The sequence below is a fragment of the Eschscholzia californica genome, unplaced genomic scaffold (assembly GCF_041429995.1).
Source record: "Eschscholzia californica isolate CP2 unplaced genomic scaffold, dmEscCali1.0.p SCAF_1, whole genome shotgun sequence".
In the NCBI taxonomy this organism is placed as follows: domain Eukaryota; kingdom Viridiplantae; phylum Streptophyta; class Magnoliopsida; order Ranunculales; family Papaveraceae; genus Eschscholzia; species Eschscholzia californica.
This window is the reverse complement of record NW_028238198.1, coordinates 16,407,001-16,429,491: the sequence shown is the minus strand read 5'-3', so window position 1 is coordinate 16,429,491 and position 22,491 is coordinate 16,407,001. Positions and strand designations below refer to the sequence as shown.

At 36.6% G+C, this 22,491-nt stretch overlaps 4 protein-coding genes, 1 long non-coding RNA gene and 1 other non-coding gene across 10 annotated transcripts in view; 4 read left to right on the top strand and 2 right to left on the bottom strand.

The window, feature by feature from the left end:
* The first annotated feature begins 860 nt into the window (after window positions 1–860).
* On the top strand, window positions 861–1,979 carry LOC147564589 (uncharacterized). The gene is made up of 3 exons (XR_015236980.1): window positions 861–969; window positions 1,077–1,134; window positions 1,794–1,979. It is a non-coding gene; the product is annotated as an uncharacterized LOC147564589 (long non-coding RNA).
* A 1,343-nt stretch (window positions 1,980–3,322) lies between these two features.
* On the top strand, window positions 3,323–5,904 carry LOC147564588 (transcription factor PCL1-like). The gene is made up of 2 exons (XM_086647939.1): window positions 3,323–4,646; window positions 5,427–5,904. Exon 1 carries the CDS (start codon window positions 3,718–3,720, stop codon window positions 4,618–4,620), a length of 903 nt encoding a protein of 300 aa, XP_086504065.1. The 5' UTR covers window positions 3,323–3,717; the 3' UTR covers window positions 4,621–4,646; window positions 5,427–5,904.
* On the bottom strand, window positions 5,786–7,266 carry LOC147564587 (thaumatin-like protein). The gene is made up of 2 exons (XM_086647946.1): window positions 6,847–7,266; window positions 5,786–6,759 (listed from the first exon to the last, which is right to left on the bottom strand). Exons 1-2 carry the CDS (start codon window positions 6,914–6,916, stop codon window positions 6,086–6,088), a joined length of 744 nt encoding a protein of 247 aa, XP_086504072.1. The 5' UTR covers window positions 6,917–7,266; the 3' UTR covers window positions 5,786–6,085.
* Window positions 7,267–7,772: 506 nt separating this feature from the next.
* The window catches only part of LOC147564580 (Chaperone DnaJ-domain superfamily protein), a 43,317-nt gene continuing 28,598 nt past the window's right edge, over window positions 7,773–22,491 (top strand). The window contains exons 1-5 of one of the 5 annotated variants that reach the window (XM_086647921.1): window positions 7,882–8,357; window positions 8,848–9,004; window positions 9,350–9,382; window positions 9,526–9,620; window positions 10,561–10,825. In XM_086647921.1, the coding sequence (XP_086504047.1) occupies window positions 8,016–8,357; window positions 8,848–9,004; window positions 9,350–9,382; window positions 9,526–9,620; window positions 10,561–10,800 (867 nt within the window). In that variant the 5' untranslated portion in view covers window positions 7,882–8,015 and the 3' untranslated portion in view covers window positions 10,801–10,825. Of the gene's footprint in view, window positions 8,358–8,847; window positions 9,005–9,349; window positions 9,383–9,525; window positions 9,621–10,560; window positions 11,171–22,491 lie in introns of those variants that run through there. The other 4 variants (XR_015227646.1, XM_086647913.1, XM_086647928.1 and 1 more) reach the window with 4 other exon arrangements.
* On the top strand, window positions 12,677–12,875 carry LOC147564586 (U2 spliceosomal RNA). Its single transcript, XR_015231584.1, has one exon. It is a non-coding gene; the product is annotated as a U2 spliceosomal RNA (small nuclear RNA).
* Window positions 17,327–19,729, bottom strand: LOC147564585 (L-type lectin-domain containing receptor kinase IV.1-like). The gene has a single exon (XM_086647887.1). It carries the CDS (start codon window positions 19,671–19,673, stop codon window positions 17,784–17,786), a length of 1,890 nt encoding a protein of 629 aa, XP_086504013.1. The 5' UTR covers window positions 19,674–19,729; the 3' UTR covers window positions 17,327–17,783.

The window sequence follows — 22,491 nt, the reverse complement described above, 5'->3', positions numbered from 1 at the left end:
AAAAATCGAAAAACACTATCTTTCTCACTCTTCATCTCTCTCTATCTCTCGGCAGAGGCAACCCTTTTATCCATGACACTCTTTTTACTTATATTTTTGTTTATGTTGCGTGTACAACTATTGTATGTGGACTAAAATTCTCAGGTTTTCCAAATGAGTTGGTTACAGATAAGTGAACCTGTAATTTCTTGTGTGCTCATATAACATCCAATTTCATTTTTAATCCTAACCTTCTTATTATAAATATTTCGTATAACTTTTCTTTATTTACAGTCACTAAAACGTGCCCCTACAACAAAAATGTTTTGGCCTTGTCAGGGTTGGCAAGTGATATATTTTTTGATGTTCATTTTATTTTTCGGGCTTACTATGTTAGCATTTGACCTTACTCTGGTAAATTTTTATGCAAAAAATCATTCCATAAAGATTAGGTTACCGACAACCATGGATTGACTAATTTGACCGGAAAATAATAATAAAAAATAGAATTTTTGGGTGTATGGCCCAAAAAAGTGGCCCTAATAGGACTTTTAGTCCTCCCTAATCCCATAAAGGGTATAAAAACCAAAATAATATTAGAAATAGATATCTAATCCTTTTGGTTCAATCTAGAGAGCAATCACAAATCCCTAGAATAATTATACTTTATTAATACCCAGACTAACCTTTAGTCCTATATCTAAACAGTTATAAGATCAAAATCTGTTAAGATATTTTCCATTTTTATCTCACTCTTTCTCTCTCCAATCACGTTTTATATTAAGCAACCGTGATCTTCATTAGCTTTCTATAACCGAAACCTTCTGGTTTTGTCTCTCTCTCTCTCTACATCTTAACCGAAACCTTCTAGTTTTTGTCTCTCTCTCTCTCTCTCTCTCTACATCTTAATCGAAAAATCCTCCATTAAATCAGAAACCTTGTTTCATATTCATTTGAGTTGCTGAAATCATCTTCATCATTGTTAATCAGGTAAAACAAAAATCAATTTAAAAGTTTTCTGATCCTGTTTCAGTTTATTATAGTTGATTCTCTCTCTCTCTACATCTTAATCGACTGAAAATCTTCCATTAAAACAGAAAACTTGTTTCATATTCATTGGAGCTTCTGAAAATCATCTTCTTAATTGTTAATCAGGTAAACAAAATTCTTCTTTACTGATTCTGTTTCAAATCGAGTATGTTATTATTGTCTTTCTCTCTCTCTTAAAGTTTCATTAATGTTTTTGATATTGATGAGATAATCCTTCATTACTGATTCCTACAAATCGAGTATACTTATTGTTGCAATCGATCATCATATCAGATAACTTTAGATTTGCAATTTAAGCCTAATGATATTCACACTTTTTCTTCAGATCTGGTTTTCAATCTGTACGGATTTATGAAACGTGCGTTTTTTGTACGGTTCCTAATAACAGAATTAACATTACATGTACTTTAACATAAATTATCATACTTTACAGTAAACTATGCAAACATCCCCCGTACGAGATTTTTGAAAATGAGAATATGATATATGTATTTTCTAACAAATTGTATATACTTTATCAGGAATATCATGAAACTTATATTATTGTCCATAAATTATGCGTAATTTATAGAACATTACGTATGTTTTAATCTCAAAACAGCACTCGTTTCATTATTAGAACAACTTCGCTTTATTTATGCAAATCTAGTGTACTTTGAAATAAATTATATATAATTTACATAAACGTTCGTGTCATTTATTGTAAAAAATATGCTTTTCTATAAAATTTATATGTATTAATCTCTCTCCATTTGTTATCACAGATGGAGTTTCAAGTAGAATCATCAAATCAAAAAAAGCAAATCACACTGAAATCAGAGGGGTTGGATAAGATATTTACAGATGGAGTTTCAGGCAATATAGAATCAACACAGGGCATGATTTCAAATTCTTAAAAAATGATTTGAACCGTGTTACTGATGTGTGTCATGTTGAAGATAGCAAATGAAGCGTGCATGTGGGCACCATTGAAATGCGAATCCATGTTCATAACTGATTTTATTTCTTCGGTTACCGCATCTACTATGTACTTCCGGTTCTATTTTTGACAATCTAATGAATAAAATTTTATTATTTTTGATAAATGTATCATTATGTTTCGTAAAGTTTGCATAATTTATTCTAAATTAGTCAAGTGTTTTCTTTTGTTTTCCCTTTCTTGGTGGCTGAGTTTGCTCCGACCTGTAATAAATATAAATGTTGCATAAAGCATAAACACTTAGATACAATATATATAACATTATACATAAATTATGCATTCTTTATCATAAATTACAAAAAGTAAGATTTTCAAATAAAACCCTAAACCCCCAAAATTACATTACATGTTTAATAAAGTATGCGTACTTTGTTACTGAAATTTGTCTAAATCTCAAACAAAAGTAAGATTTTCAAATAAAAATTAGGTTTTTACCGATTATAAACCATTACCAAAACGATGAAATACATTGTTTTCTGATCTATTCAAATTCGATTATTTAGGGTTTCGGTTTTGAAAAGATTTGAATTTGGATTTTGATTCCGAAACGGTTGAGAAAAGAGAGAAATGATTGATTCTATACACAGATTTAATAAAAGATGGAGACAAAGGATAGTATTTCATCGTTTTGATTCGAATTCGATGTGCGTACGATTGTTTAGGGTTTCGGTTTTGAAAAGATTTGATTCTGGATTTTGATTCCGAAACGGTTGAGAAGAGAGAGAAAAGATTGATTCGTTGCTTTTATCAAATCCCATAAATCACGCTGGGAAAAGATGGAAAATACGCTTTAACCCCCGACTTCATTAACACCCGCGTGTTTTGAACGAGGGACATGGACGGTATGGATTTTGTAAAGTATGGATAATTTCGTCCATTAAGCAAAATGACTAAATATCCATGTTTTGAGAAGATTGGATCATAAATCTTTTTAGAAGATTATTTTGGACCTTATACCCACGGACCCTAAAAAATAACTCCGTTAAGATATCCAGAAATGTTAAAATTTCAATTATGACTCCAGGCATAAAAAAAATATAGAAATTTTTTTGAGTTTGTCTATGGACTAGCTACAAGCAAACGGAGATCTTAACAAAAAAAAAAAAAAATAGAAGCAAACGGAGAAAATAGCACAGAACAAAGTGGGAAAGAAATCTCCAACCTTAGATAATTGTTTTTTTTTTTTTTTTTTTTTTTTTTGTTGAAAGTCCAACCTTAGATAATTGTTGTTATTGGGAAATAAATATAAGAGAGCTAAAAATAGAGACAAAAATATCTAGGCTAAGAAGGCCACGTAGGATTAAGTAAAGTGACAAGTTGAGAGTTGGATATTTGCACTTTCTTCCCTTTTCCTTCATAAAGAGCAAAAAGGACTTTTCTTCTTTAATCGGGAATCTCTCCCCCCTTCCTTTTTCCACTAGCCCAAAATATCTTCTTCCTTCTTCTCCCCCTATTCCCCCCTAGTCTCTCTACTATTTCTCCCCTTCTTCCCTCTAGATTTCCACTCCTCACCCGTTTCTCTTCTCCGACACAACTAAGAAAACCCTAGATTCTTCCTCACCTATTCTCCCATAAACCTCAAATCTTTCATCTCCGTGTGATTTGAAAACCCTAGATTCTTTATCCTTCCGATTTCTTTCCTTTTATTTACTACCAGAAATTTTGACCCGGAAGCCATTTGAAGATATCCGAAATTTTCCTTTCTGACTATGGGGGAAGAAGTACAGATGATCGATCAAGGACGCAGTGAAGATGAAGAAAGAGTTCAAGAATGGGAATTTGGTTTACCAAACTCCGACGACATCACTCCTTTATCTCAATCGTTGATCTCACCGGAACTTGCATCTGCTTTCTGTATAAGTCCTGAACCTTATCGAACCATGACTGATGTAAATCGTGCTTCAAATTCTACTTTAAAGAATCTTCGTCTACAAAATCAAGACTTTTCATCATCAAATCATCTTAAATCTTTACCTACTTTTACTGAAAATCAAAACAGAGATCAAGAAGTTGATGAAGATGAACCAGCACAGAAGAGAAAAGAAGAAGATGGGTATTCTGATTTACAATCTAATGATGATCAATCAACTAGAACTTCATCAAAACGACCAAGATTAGATTGGACTCCACAACTTCACAAAAGATTTGTTGATGTAGTTTCACATTTGGGTATTAAAAATGCTGTACCCAAAACAATTATGCAATTGATGAATGTAGAAGGATTAACAAGAGAAAATGTTGCTAGTCATTTACAGAAATATAGATTGTATTTGAAAAGAATGGAAGGATTATCAAATGAAGGACCTTCTTCGTCGGATCCTCTGTTTGCTACAACCCCTGTTCCTAAAAGCTTGAATGAATCTGGTGGACAAGGTCATGTTCCTGTTCATCCAATGTCTTATGGGCAGCCATTAATGTCTATGCAAGCTTATCATGGTGGTCATATGGGGATGCCTGTTAGTGGTAATCATCCTCCTCCTCATCCTCAAGGGGTATATCCAGGGTTTGAGTCTCAGCAGTATAATATGTACTGGGAGCAGCAGAGAGATTGGTCTGGTAATAAGTTCAATTCAATGGGGTCTTACCCATATGTTAATCAAAATCATAAGTGAAAATTTGTTTTGTCATCAGTTATGTGGTGAGTATCTCAATCTTCTTCAACTATAAATGAAATTTCTTTTAGGAAACTTGAATTTATAGCAGCTCATATGCCCTTATTTTGTTTTCTTGATGAAATCTTGATCTTGAATGGATGTTTATTTGCTTCATTTGAATGCCAATGTTACCTAATTGTCCATGAATTATTAATTCTGTGAAGATGATTGTTGTATCCATGGTTCCTAGGCTTATAAAATTAGCAAGAGTTGTGGTGGGAACTTCGCAAAATTGTAGTATTACTTATGCTAACTAGTAAAATATTATGCTTTGTCCCTTTAGATGATCTAATCTGGTGCTTCATCTGTTTCTTTTGTTTAATGTTGTTGTGGTTCTTGTTTGCGAAGAAGTCATAAATTTTGATTGCACAGGGGAATTTGACATGCTTTGTTATAAGTTATAACGGATTTTTGAACTATGCTGATATCTGGTAGTGTACTCAACTTTTTTGTACAAGTAAAGAAACTTAAGAATTTAACTTGTAATAAGTAGTAATGTTCATTTCCAGACAAATCTTGCGAACACCACTCACTTTGAGGGTCCTTTCTCTATGACCCTAAGAAAACCAATCATTACAATGCACGAGTTGACTGGTTATTTCGTGATTGCTTGTGGTAAAAAATTGCTATGCAGCAGCATAGAATATGTGACTTGATATGTATATGGTTTGCTAGAGAGTTTTGACTGAATGACTGTCTCTGATGTTATTGAGGCCAATTTGATGCATACAACTTCTCTTTTTCCTCCTACTATAATCTTGCAGGTGATACTAAAATATAATGAGTTGAGTTAGGCGTATTGCTGCAAAATCCTGTTTTTGTCCTTCCAAGCCGTATTATGTTTGGAGTTACCAGATGCTTCTCTGCGACGCTTGTCAAGATAAAGAGGTGTAGCTGCAACCATGTTTTCTCTAGCCCTAATACATCTAGTTTGATGGTTCGAAGAAATTATTTGTACTCGTCTACTTGTCTGATTTCATGACAAATGAGCTTGCGAAAGACAGGTTAAGTTTGTTCACTGGATAGTAAGGTAGATGTACTTTCGATACAGTGTATATGCTTGCACGGTATGGAGTGGTTGCGGTGTGCCAATTTGTTAATTAGGAGATGTGAATCTCTAGTATTTTGTTGTAATCCTATTTATTTGGAAAGGTTCTGCTTGTTCATATACAAATTTCCAAGTTTGATGTTTGTGTGCAGATCTATCATGAACTGATTATATTGTACTTGACATTTGTTCTATAGCAAAATCCCAAGCAACCATTGACAATTTACATGGCGACATAAAGCCTTGGCAGGTCATGCTAAGAAGAGCAAACTAAGGTATGACAAGAACTAAAGTTCAAAAGGTAAAAGACCCATATTAGGCACATATAATGCTTTGGTTGCTTCATTGTGGAGGACAGAATGTGATTTGGTTGCTTCATTGTGGAGGACAGAATGTGATAACATATCGAGGTGCCCTGCATTTGTGAAGACTGGAAGAGTCGTCGTAGGCAAAGCTATAGGCCCTTGGGCAGATGGCCTTGAAGAGATGGGCAAAGAGGGTTGGTTTACAAGTGTTTGGGCTGGCATAGTCTCCTGTGCAGCAATACTTGGCTGATTTCATTGCCAAGCAAGCACTCTTGCATCCCACCACTTTACCTCCTCGTTTCACCTCTAGTGCAGAAGGACAGCAAACGTTCAGGTCCAACTCGCATCCTGCAACTCCACACCCAACCCCACCTCCGACTGGCACCATACTTACTGGAAGGTTGAAGCCGTCGACTAAGCTAACATCGTAGTAGTGTAAGGGAGAGCTAGATGTTCCAAGCGTCATTTCAACAACTGTTGCAGGTGGTGCTCCAGCTGCACCCTTGCAATGGAGTAGGCCAGCACAGTCGCCCGTATCACATGAGCCTACACCGTCAGCGTTGAAGGAGCATCCTTGCCTACCCCATATTCTCCCGGACCACTTTTCTGGGACGTTCATGACCACTTCATCCCCAAAGTTTAGACGGAAACCGCCTTTACCTAGAGTTGAATGGCCTGCAGAACCTAGGACACCAGGCCATATGCTATCCCTGCAATTGTTCACCAGTATCAGTTGAGTCCCACCTACAGCAAAAAAACAAACAAAAATAAACTCAGTACTACTTGTGCTTCTTTGTTAAGAGATAGAAAGAAAGGGAGAAAGATTAATACTTGAAAAGGAGAGGAAGATGAAGAGTGGGATTAGGAAGGAGAAGAGGCGTAAGAAAGTCGGATAGTTCATATTGTTTTCGGAGTTTGGGGAGGATGATATGACACTTTTGAGATAAGAGAGACTCGGAAGTGGGTGAATGATCAAATAAGTGTACTGAAGTGAGTCAATTTATGAAGATTGAAGAGAGTGATAGAAGTAGAAGATAGTGGTTTCAGTTCTGTTTTGATTTTCTTTCTCTCACAACCTACAAGTACATAAAAAGGGGAATATATACTTTGCTTTGGTTGGAGGGTGTGTGTTCAGCCCTTTTCCTTTGATTAAGGTTAGGGTTCCACACACACACACACACACACACACACTAGTGGAGTGCTTTTTACACACATTATCTTCCTCTAGATAGTTCAACAAAAGAATACCCCCACTACTAAACAAGATAAAGTAATGAGATGTGCCAATTATCTATAAAATCCAAAAAACTATTCCCTTTTGTGTGAGATAAGCTCCATTTACTAGTTCTGGTCTCTTTTTTGTTTTCTTTTCCCTCCAATGAAGTGGCTAGAGAATCAAATACTCTGTAATGTTGATGTGTTTGGTTAAAGATGCACATAACAAATCCAGTTCCAATCTCACTGGTTGGGAAGTTTTAGAAGACTAGCAAAAATTCGCGATCCTGATCCTAATCCTAATCTTCTCTATTAGTTTACTTTCATCAAGTGGACGTAAATGCAATCAAATGTTTCTTTTTTGAAGGGTATAATAGACAATGATTAGTAAGGATGAAATATGGTGATAAGCGTCATGGAAACTGTCCTAAATACACTCAAAGTCTCATACCCTAATTTGTCAAAAAAAAAAAAGTCATCCTAACCGTAAATAATAAAATAATGGATCATCTACCAGATTTTGATACTCAAGTAATTTTCAGCGTAGATGCACCACGGCTGGGGTAAGATTCCAAAGGGAGAGAATTTTCGATCAAACTTCGAACAGAAAAATGGTCTAACTTCGAACAGAAAAATGGTCTAATACTGTCCGGGGGGCTAGATGGCTAGATGTGGATCTGAAGGGTTGCACAGGATTACAGAGAACATAGGCCACAAAAACAATAAGAACACATATGAAGGGGATGAGAGAGAAAATATAGATCTCTGCCTTACCCATCACGAATATGCATGGAAATCCCAATCTCTCTCTAATATCACCAACTCTTTCTTCTCTCTCATCCCCCTCTCTTCTCCCTTCTCTCTGGAGTCAATCAAAATCCTATTTTGGATGCAGTTATCACCATGGAAGTGATTTCAAGCTTCCCTGGTTTCATACCCCTTCTAATTTCCCTTTGAGACTCAATAAGAAGAAGAAAAGGAGAAGCAGTTCTCTTCCTTTGAGAGCTGCGGGTAGTGGTGATTCTCCATATCAAGTCTTGGGTGTTTCTCCTTCTGCTACTCCTCAAGAAATCAAGAGAGCTTATCGTAAACTTGCTCTTAAATTCCATCCTGATGTCAACAAACAGGTACTTACTAACTCTTTCTTTTCAACAATCATTCAAATTCTAACATTACCCATATCTTTATTTGCTTATATTTTGGTTGAATTTTAGCATTTTTCAACCTCAAATTGAAAACTTCAATATGTAGGTTTCTTGTTTCTTCTAAATTTATCGTCTTGTTTGGTCTGATCCACTTCTGTTTGTTAAGTGGGCATTTATGCTTCAATCTGTTATGAATTCAAAATGGTGGGTTAATCATGATGATTCAACTTGATAGGTATACATTTGGCCTAGAAATTTGACCTTGATGAATTACTATTTTATGTAGAAACTTTGATTGAAACATAAGTCTAGATTTTGCTCTATCTTTCTACAAAATTTAACTTGAATGAGTTGATGTACAACTTCTATAATCTCCCTCTGCTTATTATCAAGTTGTACCCATATTTACCAATTAACTTGAATGTGTCGAATCTAGTCTTATGCCAAGAAGTTTGCCATTTTTGATGTATAGGCGAATGCCCAAGAGAAATTTATGCGGATAAAACATGCGTACAATACATTGCTGAACTCGGAATCACGACGGAAATATGACTATGGGAGAGGCACGTACAGAACTGACAGAAACCAAACCAAGAACACCCCAGAGGAGCAAGATTTTTACGGGTTTGGTATTCATTTCTACTCGTTTGCTTTTACATATATTTCATGATTCATATTTTGAGGTCTGGATTACTTGTTCTTCCTTTCTGCACGAAATTACACCTAGAAGGAACAAAGGTATTCACATGACAGGTTTTAACTCTTTAGGTCTACCAACCAATATCATGGTGATAAGATGGATCTCGGAACACATGAATTCGTTTCCTACAAAACTAAAAGTACACGTGATTCTGCGTCTACTTTAATCATCCATCTCGATACTTCGTCTAAATGAGTTTGTTCCGTATTTTAACCTATCATCCAAGGGGTCAAATTTCTTTGAAGTCTTATACATAAACCGGTTTATTATGCAGGTAATTTTTTGAAGGATGTTCAAATAACAATAGGTAGATTTATTGTTACATAAGATTTGGTTGGAACTCGGAGATTATCATGCATCCTTTTAAGACCATCTTAGACGTATTTTTCTGTGGTTTGGCGTGACATTGTTTTGTTATTTTCCAAAACCTGAAAATTGTCGATGTTACAGGTGACTTTTTTAGGGATCTCCAGGTTGAATTTCAGAACTGGGAAGCTACTGCTGGTTCTCAAGGGAAGCCCAAGAGCTTGTGGGAAGAGTTAGCAGTAAGATACTATTGCACTCTCATCTTTTACATCTTCGTATAATAAATACATATTTTATATAATAAGATGCCAAAAATTTCTTACTTTTGATTGGTCAAGAGTTGATTTGTGCTTAACACAAGGAACAATGAAAATCTAAACAGAACCCATGTTGAATTTTAAATAATAAAAAGAATTTATATTATTATGTATAAAACTTTTCAGGATACGAACCAAAAGGTTCGTGAGCTCCACTAATTACATTTTTGCAAAGATGGCCTCGAAGTTATTAGTAAAATCCCTAAAAGAGATTAGATGTGTCCAATTTTTTCTCCTTGCCAAAAACATAAACGAAAGTGAGAATCACCACTGTAGCGTCTTCAAAGCGAATTCTAACTCCCTTAAAAAGTGCCTTTTTACGTGTTCTTGCAAACCCCAAGTTATTGCATGAGGTAGTAACGTCCACAACTAATTGCCTTCTATTGGTATTCAACATTTACCGCAACACATTCTCTAGATTCATTTGTACTGCCCATATAATATTAACTCAAAGATACGGAGAAATTGCCACGCTAGAGGGCAATGTGGAGATAAATGGCTTTGTAGATTCCACATCTTCTTTGCAGAATATGCATATATTTGGGGAAATAACTCCTCTTCTTTGTAGATTATAACCATGGGAAAGTCACTTGAAAGCACCTCAGCCTTCCACCTCACTGGAATCTCTATATTGTCGTGCCTTCCTCCGCAAAAGCTTCATTAAGATTCTGACCCGAAAATCTGTTCTCCATATTTGTTTACCTTCTTCTCCAATCCTCAGATTGTTGTTGGCCGAACCCTCTCTAGTGCATTTACTTGTGCGGCCTTATCATCTACTCCTAAGTTATATACTTAAAACTCATCTTGGAAAATTTATAGGAGAAGTATTGCAAAATGATGACTTATTATTCAAATTCTACAGGACATAGGTGAAGAGTTTGTGGAGTTTCTCGAAAAAGAGCTTAACATCACTGAATCAAAAGATGAAGCACAAAGCAGCAATTCGTGGTCTGAGGAGGGAAACACTAGTGAAAAATCAGGCCCACAGAGAGGCGGATCCGATGTTCAGAATGATAATAACAAGCAAAGCAGCATTGAAGATAACATTGACGAAATCGAAGTCACCCTTGCACAGTTGAAAAAGGAATTAGGACTCCAGTAAAAATAGATATTGTTTCTTGTTATATGTACTCTTATTCTTATGGAAGAGAAAGATGTATAGACCGGTTCGATCTTAGTTGGCGGAGCAAGAAGGCACAGACTAATGGAAAGTCAGTTTCGTGCGGAAAGTCAACGTGCGATCAGGCATTTAGTAACTCCAGTTGGATGTAGGAATGTTATCGCTCGTTGGTGGTGCTAACAGCTAACACTTGACTTTGAATTTTCTTCTAAAAGCAATGTGACTTTATGAAGCTGGGCTTTCATATTTCGTCTTGGAGAACATTTGATTGTTGTGAAGTAGGGGTAAAAAGAGAAATTTGTAATTTACTTCTTGGCAACCTATTCTCAATTTAAAGGATCTCTTTTTTGTACTTTGTTCACTTTCAACTACTGAAGAAACGATGAAACATCGGCTATTAGACGGTCGTACCCTAAACTACCCCTGGGGTGAGACTCCACCGGAGACCTCAAATCACCAAATCATAAAACTAATGGCAAAGAAGGGTACCGTTGTCCTCCAGGGTAGTCTATCTGTATTATGCATTGAAACAAATTAAATGAAAAGAAGAAAAGGAAAATCACCAACTTCACTATGTCCGTAAGGACTAATTAATTAATGTCAACGATCATCAGAGAGGAGTGACTCGACGATCGATGACGATGAAACAAAGTAGACCTTATCTACATAACCAGGGTAGCAATTTCTTCTGTCTTAGATTTCGGTGCCTTATGGGTCTCCTCCCACAAGCTAAACTCGCAATTTAAATTTGTAAAAGTTATATGTACTGTGGATAACTCAGCCTGTCCCTCTGTGAGTTCCTGGCGTTCGCTCCTGAGGTGTACTAATGATCCAAATAAATACACATCCTTAGATGAAATCAACCTTGTTTCTTGGGATAGAGGCGAGAGTGGAACACCTGGTTTCTCCACTCCTTTACCCTAGACTTTTATGGGTTGTTCACTAGTAAATCTTAAGTTCTTAAAACCACCTTTCTGGCTACTAAAATACTTGGCCGGAGAGGATTGAACAAACTTGGCACTACTGAACATGATTGAAGTGTATATTTGTACCCTTATTCTCATCATCTCTTACGAAAATCACACAACTTTACAATAGTTGAAGTCGAAATAGGAGAAGATGATCTTTATGGAGATAGGCATTGAAATAATGAGAAGGTATGCTTGAGGATTTTGCTAAAACTCATTTGTTTTGTCATGTGCGGAGAGACAGATGAAGTGATGGAGATACATGTAGTTATTTGGGCTTTGGTGGAGGTACACTTCCTACTACAAGTTACTTGGGGCTAGCCTTGAGCTCTATAGTAAGCCGGACTAGATTTAGTTGTTGTGCCGTTTCAGAACTTGATAGCCCCACATCCATCAAGTGAAATAAAAAGCTACAGTAGTTGTACAAAAAAAGGTGGATGAGTAACTCTAAAACATACTTACCTGGACGGGGTCAATGGTTTTACGCTCAATGATTGGATGCTCAAAGTTTATACAAATTAGATTAATAATATTTATGACTAGGTGGAACAAATTTCTCAATGTTTACACAACAATTGAAAATGTCTTCTCATGTTTACACAACAATTGCAATTGCTTGGAACAAACTCGCCATCTTCCTTTGTGTTTTCACAACGACTGCAATCCTTCATATGGAACAAACTCACTATCTTCTCTTTGTGTTTTCACATATATCGTTTAGCCGTCTATCCATATCCTCTAGTTTAAGAGCTATAGTCCCTAGATGAGAGTCGTTTTGAAAATTAATCGAATCAACCATTAAGCATAACTATAGTCACACACAGATGGGCTTAAGAAAGTAAGGAAGTTGGAAACTAATATAAAAACACGAAAGAGATAATGTAGAAAGCATACCATTCTCGGCCTTTTGGCTAAGATCAAGTGTAGTATATGTTCTTATCAGTTTAATATCTGATATGTGGACCATCGGTTCACACGATATTAAATTAATTTTTTTCATTAGGGAGGGTACATAACAGTAGCTTGCTGCTGGGGCTCTCAAGTGTCGCCTTTGTGTTTGCACTATTGCATTGGCCTGGCACACCCCCCTACCAATACTGAAATACCAAAGTTTTTCTATTGTATGACTTTGTTCGTTCAGACGAAACAGCTGAGCAAGCTTCAACGAACTGCAGAACATGATTTTGAGACCCCTGCCTCTACGAATTCTCTGGTTTATATTAAGCTTTTATTGGAGGAAGCTTAAGAAAAGGACCTTTATACTGTATGGAAGTATGGAACTGCATCGAGGTATTGCATCTCCTGAAGAATAAGAAAACTAAAACTAAGTAAGAACTACCTGCAACTACTTTTCAATGGTCCATCTATCCACCAGTTTCGTGTAATAATATTCATTATCAATTGTCCTTCAATAGTGAAAATAGAAAAAAAATAATTCCACAAAGTCCGTTTTGAGAGCCCAAACAATGGAATGACTCCCAAAGTGTGTTGATAGTCACGTTGATGACAACGAGTGTGCGGATTGTTATTTTGCACCAACACTCAAAATTTCGTCCAATTCCGACACCTATACTTTGATTTTGGTCGTTTTAGCTGTGCTTTCCTTTATTTTTGGTCGCATAGATTCTTCCATATATTTTTCAGCCAATTCCTCTACATCAAGTGACACTATTGATATCAACACCCTCATGGACATGGTTATGGTCTACGTCATTTACATCAGGGCTATAGTTAGTATATAATTCCACAACAAGGACATGGGGTGAGTGATTCCTAGAGTTTGATGCATTGAATAACCCTCGATACGGGCTTGGTAGACAAAACCAAAATCATATTCTGATGAGCCTTCAACACTTTTATCTAGAAGCAATAGCACCGATACAAACTTGAATATAACCATACTTCTTCATTGTTGTTTGGGGCAGCAGCAAGTGGTAACTCCACTACTAGTAACACCATCTGTACTGCCTCTTTTTCTTTAACTTTTGTGTTTGCAGTAAGTCTCCAAGTATCCTGATATTAGTAGCCATGGAATTGCCTTTGTTCTTTCACCTTAAAGAGGGGTACCCGAATCACTACCAAGCTACTTTCTAACTAGAAGAGAGTAATTGGGATAAAGAATGTTATACTTATTAACAAGTTATACTTATAGGATGTTTCAACAAAAAAAAAGTTATACTTATAGGATGTACATTATGATTACAAGAAGATATGCTGGATAAATACAATATCGAAAATTCTAAAATCAAATCTACCAAAATCTTCCTCCTTGTTTTCTTTCATCAGCCGATTTGGGGGTGCTCATTGCTCGAGACACCCACTCCTTTATTCGTATTTCCTGGCTATTAAAGTACTTCTTGGCTGGAGAGTATTGAACAGACTAGGCACTATTAAACATGATTGAATTGTATATTTGTAGCCTTCTTCCCATCATCTTTTGCGAACCACTACACGACAATATAACTTACAATAGTTCTGATCGATATTGGAGAAGATGAAATTTGGTTCTGTATGTTTTTTTTATTTGAAATTGTCAACGGGATTTAGGGGCCCGACCCTTACAAAGAAAGAAACCAAAAAGGCTAAGACTAAGAAATCAAATAAACCATACTCTTACAACTCAAAACTGAACTAAGAAATAGAAAACAATGAAAATCTAAGGATGCCGCACTCTTATTACTCCTCTTTTGTCCTCCCGTATGAGCCTTTGTAACTTGTCCGGAAGTTCATTTGGTGTCATCTCAGTATAACCCACCTGTAAACTCATTTTGGAAAGAAAGTCTGCCACTTGATTTATTTCTCTATATACATGTATTATTGAGCATTCCTCTAGTCGTACCCATAAATCTCTAATTTCTCGGACAATTCTCATAATCTGCCAAGGGGGTTCCTTGTCTAACTTTGTCAAGATTAAGGCCGTGAGGGCTGAATCCGTGGCGATCTTAACCTTGGGCCTGTTATACTTGAGGGCGAGTTGAAGGCCCAGCAAAACCCCTTGCATTTCGTGCAGCAGAACTGATACCCGAGTTGTCTTGACTGCTGCAGCAACAATGGGGTCCCCCTTTGAGTTTCGTAGGATGGCCCCGTATCCGCCCCACAATTCTGTGTATGATCCGTCCGTGTTTATGATAACCTCATCACCCAATGGGCCTTGCCATTTACATATGGTGGGTGCCTTAGAATGTAAAGGAATTACCAGGTTCCACTTCGCTAATATCTGTTGGGCCTCACTTGTTAATTTCGGTGGTTGTTTCCAAGCGACCACTTTGATTTTAACCTCAGTAATTACTGTTTGAAGGATAGTGTGTGGTGGTTTATTGTGTTTCCGAAAGACCCTGTTATTTCTCTCACCCCAAATGTGGTAAACGTAGCCAGTGAATACCAGCCCACCCATTCTGCCTAGCAGTGTGCTTCCATGAAACGTTTTAACACACCATGTAATTTCTTCATCCCAATTTCCCGTATAGTTACGAGTCACACCCAGCAGCTGTAGTAAATTTGTCCAAATAGAAATCGAATATGGACATTGGAACAAAAGGTGTTCATCCGTCTCCTCAGCCAATAAACATAGTGGACATCGAACATCAATATCCAAACCCCATGAACGTAGTTTTGTTTTCGTTTTTAAGCCCCTCTTAAGTGATATCCAAGCAGCAAATGAGTGTTTAGGTATACATTCCGTACACCATACTAATTTGGTCCATGGGATTGGTGTACCTTTTCGCCGAATATAGTTGTACGTGTCTTTCACCGTATATTCTCCTGTTGAAGTGATTTTCCAGACTACCTTGTCCTCTTCCAAGCCACCTATCTCTACAAAGGGTAGTGAAAGGAACTCCTCTCCTAAGATGTGACGAACATGGTCAGTGAAAACCCATCTGCCATTTATTAAGTAGTCCGATACTAAGGCATCTTCCCTTAAAGTTGCTGCAGAACGATGAAATTCTGGAAATTTATTAGCTAAAGAGCCTGAGGGGTGCCATATGTCTCGCCAAAAGTAAGTCTGACTACCATCATGTATGAGGTACTGAACCATAGTCTTTGCAATGCCTCTGCATTGTAGAATACGTCGCCAACACCACGAACAATTCCTAGGTATATCCATCGTCCAGAAACTATTTCCTCTGATTAGATAATTTTTAACCCATTTGACCCAGAGAGTGTTCTTCCCACTAATAGATAATTTTTAACCCATTTGGTTCTGTATGTAGATAGGCATTGAAATCATGAGAAGTGCGCTTAAGGATTTTGCTAGAACTCATCTGTTTTGGCATTTGGGATGGGACAGATGAAGTCATGGGATGTATATAGTTACTAGACATGACCCGTGCATTCGACACGAACGATTTTGTGAAGCAGTGTATGTGTCATAAAAGAATTAGATGCAGATACTTAAGATTTCGTGAAGTACTTTAGGATATGTTAGGTATTGTTATTTCTAAGAAGTCACCTAACCATTAGTCAATTACCAACTCTTTGTCACACCAAAACATAGACTCGCATTGGAGATGCTTTAAGCAGAGTTGAATGGCGATTAAAATTATTTCTCTTACCCATAATGTATAACTCATGGTTTCAACTATAAATAATAGATTTAAACTTCATAGGGTGCAATTTACATTTTACATTTATCTTGTGTGATTCATAGGTACATTTGCATTAAATAAAGTTAAGGTAATGTTTAATGGCCTTTGTTGACATGGCTTTGTCGTGGTTTATTTTCATGGATATTAGCGCGATAATATGTTTCACCTTGGTTCTGTGTATGTTCCATCTTTTGATGTGTCTATCTATGTCTTAACAGCATGAAAATATCAACAAATAATTCAAACAGTAGTGGTGTTGACGGATTGATGAATATTGAAAGCTTTGCATGATCTCAAATTTTGGCATCCAAACTGTCAAGCAATTGTGCAACCATGCATGGATTCACCTTCTGAGGTCATACTACGAAAGTTGGGCTCCAAAACTTATCTTTTGAAAATATCGTTTAAGATGAACTTTTATTTTACAAATGTCCTTTAAGATAAACTGGAGTCATACCATCGTAAGATTTGCAGTGGATATTGATTAGATTAGAATCAAATGAGCATCCCTGAAGGATTAGGATATGCATTGCCTCTAAGAAGGATGGTGGGTAGCCGAAAATCCGCTCAGTCTAGTCACTGTTATTCTTCTTCCCCACAACACCACAAGTTTGAACTGCCAACGTTTTCCCTTTTTTCTTTGCTAATGTAGTACTAGTTGAAAGTAATTCCTTTATCAAGGTTGTGTCCTTGCCCCAACATGCTTAACTGATAGACCTGATGCTCACATTTAGAGGAAGAGCTCGTGCACATAAACATGTGTTTACATGTGAACTTGACTGACCAGTGCTTGACTGAGGCTGCCGGCAGAAGTCTTTTGTAATGATTCCAAGACTAATAATCTACCCTTGTATCATTGTATGTATGACAGAGAAAGCTTTAACTTGAAATCAATTCATGAAATTATATCCAGCCTAAGAGCATCTCCAATGCAACACTCAACTTGAATCTCAATAATCAATATGATGTGGCAACAATAAATGTAGAAATACTCAAAAGAAAGCTCGTATCTCAATTGGCCAACATCATCATTTTATATATTAAAACAAAAAACAAGAGTAAATCTAAAGCAAATGTTGAGTTTTTTGAGTGTTGCATTAGATAAAGTATTTTGAATTGAGGATCTCGATAGTGCCCCCTAGGAAAGAGGATCTCAATTCATACTTGACACATTGGATTAATTGAGTTTTTGTTGAGTGTTGCATTGGAGATGCTCTAACACATGAAATCAGCGACCACCAGAGAGGAGTGACTCAGCAATCGAAGACGATGATCCTGTGAATGCCTGGTCTAGAGAAGAAGGATACGACAGGGCACAATCCTGAAAAGTTTCTCTACGTGGCACCGCCCGATTGATACTGTTGCTCATATTAACGACCCACAACTCTGTAAGTGGCAAATCTCCTTCCAATTATAGCACAACTTGTTTCATGGTGGGCCTAGCTGCTGGAACACTATGAGAACAGAACAAGCCCAGCTTCAGAACCAACTCCATCTCTTCAACCACATATTCACTTCTCAAGTTTGGATCACTTGTCTCTAAAATCACACCTTTACTCCAACAAGAAAACACCCAGTCCACCAAAACTAGATCCTCTTCGGTCTCAGATTGGAAAAGTTCTGTTGGTTTCTTTCCACATGCAATTTCAAGCAAGAATTGCCCAAACGCAAAGACATCTGTGTTGGTCGTTGCCTTTCCTGTTCTTACCAATTCTGGTGCTATGAAACCAAATGTCCCAACCACATTGGTTGTCTGATGATTGGTTCCACGATCGTACAATCTTGCTAGACCAAAATCTCCCAATTTTGCATTCATTTGGCCATCTAATAGAATGTTACTAGCCTTGATGTCTCTGTGAATCACAACCTGATCCCATCCTTCGTGCAGATAAAGTAATCCACTTGCCACATCTTTGATGATTTTAAATCTTTGGTTCCAATTAAGTGTCACTGATGAGTTCATTTGAGAGCCAAAGAGGAACTTGTCCAGGCTTCCATTAGGCATGTAATCGTAGACCAAAAGTAACTCTCTTTTACGTCTGCAATAACCTAATAGTTGTACCAAGTTTCTGTGCCGAAGTTCACCAATACTAACAATCTCCGCTATAAATTCCCTTATGCCCTGTCTAGAATCATGGGAAACTCTTTTGACGGCTATTTCGAGGTTAGACGTTGGTAATACACCTCTGTAGACCCTGCCGAAGCCACCGACACCAAGAAGCTCCTTCTCTCCAAACCCCTCCGTAGCAATGTATAGATCTTGATATCTGAATTTCTGGCTACCGTAGTTGAGCTCCCACTCTTCCACGGGAAACTTCCTCTTCCTTCTTATGATAAAAAAGACGCCGAAGATAATCATAAACACAATAATTTGGACAACTATTGGCAATCCAATTTGTAAGATTTGTAAATGATTCTTACGTTTTTGTCGAGGAAGTCGAGGAAGTTTTGGAAGTTGAGAAAGATATAGTGCTTTAGTTTCACTATTAATCTTAAAACTCCATCCTAGTATGTAATGAGATGTCAAAATTGATCCTGTAGCTGAGGAGAAGCCAACGTACATGGATTCTGAGATGATGGTTGAAAGATCTCGGGACAAAGACAAGAGTGGAACATTTGGTTTAGGTATGTTAATTGGAGCAATTGTTACATTAAGTTGCTTATGTATCCCATCATAATCTACCCAAACTTGCATTGGTTCCCCACTAATAAGACTCAAATTCCTAAACCCACTAACTTTTGAATCAAAGTACATAGCAGGAGAGGATTGCACGGACTTGAGACCGTTGATATCGATACCAACGTGATTATTGTCTGTATCAAACTCAGTGTTATATACAGTATCTAGTTCGACAGCAAGGACATGGTTTGTGGAATTGCCGTTCGTAGATCCATTGAAAAGACCAAGATAGTAGCTTGGTAGAGCTCTTGGTAGCCCTCTTTGGGGTGCAAGAACAAAGACAATTCCATCACCACCAATTTCGGTGAACTCAGAGATTATTGCAAAAACAAAAGTAGTAGAGAAGGAAACAACACTAGCACTATTATTACCATTGGCTGCTTCCCCAACCGGAAATGAAAAAATGTTTTTGAACTGAAATGGATAAGAGTAGAAGGCATGACCAAACCCTGTTACTGTGTTGCTAGTCAATCTGAGGAGGCCATTGGGTGTGATTTGGGCTAGTCCATCTAGACTCAAATTCGCCGCATCTCTGAATCCATTGTATACAAAACCATGATCATACAAAGATAACGATGTCGGAAGAAATCTAAGAAGAAGAAAGTAGATTAACAACGACATGACTGTTGCTTACTAAACAAAGCAATTCAAATTTCTTTTTAGCAACAAAGTGATAAGGTTATATTATTAGTAACTGAACAAAATTCAGATTGGCCATTAAGCAGACATTAAACAATTCAAGGTCTTTTTCTAGGACATCGACTTGCTTAGATATTTAAGGCTTACCACAAAATTAAGTCCGTGTTTTTTGATTTTTCTCTCAAATGTTTGGTCTAAATTGATTAACCTTGTGCTGTTATAGTCGTCAGTATCTTAATGTTTACGTTATTGTGTCCAGTCAAGAAGTTGATTGGGTGATGGCCCCTGATACATTAATTCTCCTGGACTTTTGGTTGACTCGTTTTTTTTTAGAGCTGGGAGATATATAAGAGCATCTTCAATGCAAAACTAAAAAAAAATATCAAATTTTTCTATGTGTCAAGGCTCATTTAAGTTTCTTTTTTTTAGAGATTCTCAATCCGAAAAACATCTCCAATGCAACACTCTAAAAACTTAAAAGTAACTTAGTTGTCATTTCCTAGACAGTTAAATTTGCTTTTAATATTGAGTGGCTAATTGAGATCCTCAAAAGAAAACTCAAATATTGTGTTTCCTCTTGAGATATTTCAACATTAAATGATGTCACATCATTTTGAGATCCAAATTGAGTGTTGCATTCGAGAGAGTTTCTTACAAAAAAAAACTTACAAAAATCTTAGGTGGCACATTGAATTTTTCAATTTGAGTGTTGCATTGGAGATGCCCTCACATAATAAGAGAGAGATTATGCTTACAAATGAAGAAACTCTCTCGAATGCAACACTTTGAGGTGCCTATAGACATTAGTGTAATAGTGGTGTAAGTATAATCAAGTCTGTTAAGACTTAGATTATAACTAACACTTTGAGTTTCTGTTAAAGTAGTTAGGAGTTAGTTTTTTCTGTTTCTCTCTCTCTCTAGAAATAACAAACTCTCTCTCTCTACTGAATACTTGTATTAGCTATATAAAGTGATTGAATCACTAATTGTACTTTACTTTTAATAAAATAAAAAGATCAAAAGAGAAAGTTCATAGAGTTTATAATTCTTTCATGGTATCAGATTTCAGAGTTTCAAAATGAATCACGCTTCGAATTTAGCTTCTTCTTCTTCTTCGTTCAATCACCATAATCAATCAATCTCTCATATTTCTAATTTTGTTTCTGATAAGTTAGATGGATCAAACTATCTTGTTTGGAAAGATCAGGTTGAGATGATTCTTTATGGAGCTGATCTTATTTCCTATGTTGATGGATCGATTGAAGAACCACAAAAGTTTATTACAGAAAATGATCGAGAGGTTTTGAATCCTGAGTTTTTGTTATGGAAGAAACAAGATAGTATAGTTCAATCCTGTTTGAAGGCGACATTCTCACAAGAAATGAAATCAGATGTGTTAGGTTTAAAATCCTCACCTCAGATTTGGTCTTATCTCGATCTTATTTACACAGAGGAATTTGAAGCCAAGAAGGATCTTCTTCGTGCTCATATTCATTCTATAAAGAAAGGAAAGTCCTGGGAATACCTAAGGAAGATCAAGTCTCTTGCAGATGCTTTATCGGCTGTCAATGATAAGGTTAGTGATAAAGAACTTTGTCAAATTACCTTATTAGGATTAGGCAAAGATTTTCGCCAGTTTGTGATTTCAATTAATCATAGAGAAGGAAGGATTACCTTTCCTGAACTTCGATCCAAATTGTTACATCATGAACAATGGCTTTTAAATGAATCACAAGATGAGCCAGAAATTGCATTCTTTGGAAATAGAGCACAGTACAAACATAGATCTCAACAAGATAGACATAAAGCTCAAGCTAAATAATATCAAAATTACAAGGATAAGATCACAAATGGCCATTATTCAACAGATAGGTCAAAATTGGGGACTTCTTCCTCCAATAAAGGCAAAACACAGATAGATATATCCAAATTGGGTCAAAAGGCAGAAAATTTCGATTTCACAAATGTTCCTTGTGGACTTTGTAGAAGATGGGTCCATCTAGCACCTAATTGTTTCTTTAGGTATGCTCCCCCAAATGATATTTCGAATTCTCAGCAAAAATTTGTTGGTCTTCATATAGAAGATGAAGAAGAAGGTATAGATGAGACAGAATCACAACATTTTGTTGAAGAAGATGAGGAAGACATTGTTGTTGCTGAATGTAATCTTGTTGTTCTTGGTGATTCTTCACTCCAAGCAGAGGATGATGATGATAAGTCAAATGAGCAATGTTTTCTAGCTGAAGCTGTTCCATGGCTTGCAGATACTGGTGCTTCAAGTCATATGACTAATAATCAGTCTGTCATTAGCAATCCAAAAGGGTATAATGGCAAAGAAGGTGTTATGGTTGGAAGTGGCAAATTTCTTCCAATCAAAGAAACTGGTAACACTCTTCTTTCTACTTCTTCTCAACAGTTTCAACTAAATAATGTTCTTCATGTTCCACATATAAAGAGGAATCTCTTATCCATTTCTAAGTTTACAAAAGAAAATTTATGTTCAGTGGAATTTCTACCTTAGGGATATAACATCAAGGATCTATGTTCTAATAAGATTCTAGCAGAAGGTCCAATGGTTAATGATTTATATCCCATTAACTTCTCTAAGTCAGAATCTTCTTTTGAGGCAAATACAGCTACAATAAGAGAAGAGCCAACACTTTGGCACTTGAGATTAGGACATCCAGCAAAGACAGTTCTAATGCAACTCGAGCAGGAAAATAAAATTCAATTCAACTCTCATAACCTTGAGAAGCTTTGTCACTCTTGTCAGCTTGGTAAGAGTAAATGTCTTCCCTTT

Excerpts from the sequence above, each read along its gene's own strand:
- LOC147564585 (XM_086647887.1), bottom strand. The coding sequence starts at position 19,673 with ATGTCGTTGTTAATCTACTTTCTTCTTCTTAGATTTCTTCCGACATCG.
- LOC147564588 (XM_086647939.1), top strand. The coding sequence starts at position 3,718 with ATGGGGGAAGAAGTACAGATGATCGATCAAGGACGCAGTGAAGATGAA.
- LOC147564587 (XM_086647946.1), bottom strand. The coding sequence starts at position 6,916 with ATGAACTATCCGACTTTCTTACGCCTCTTCTCCTTCCTAATCCCACTC. Across the intron at positions 6,760-6,846 it reads CATCTTCCTCTCCTTTTCAA|GTGGGACTCAACTGATACTG; the intron begins GTATTAATCTTT and ends TTTTTGCTGTAG.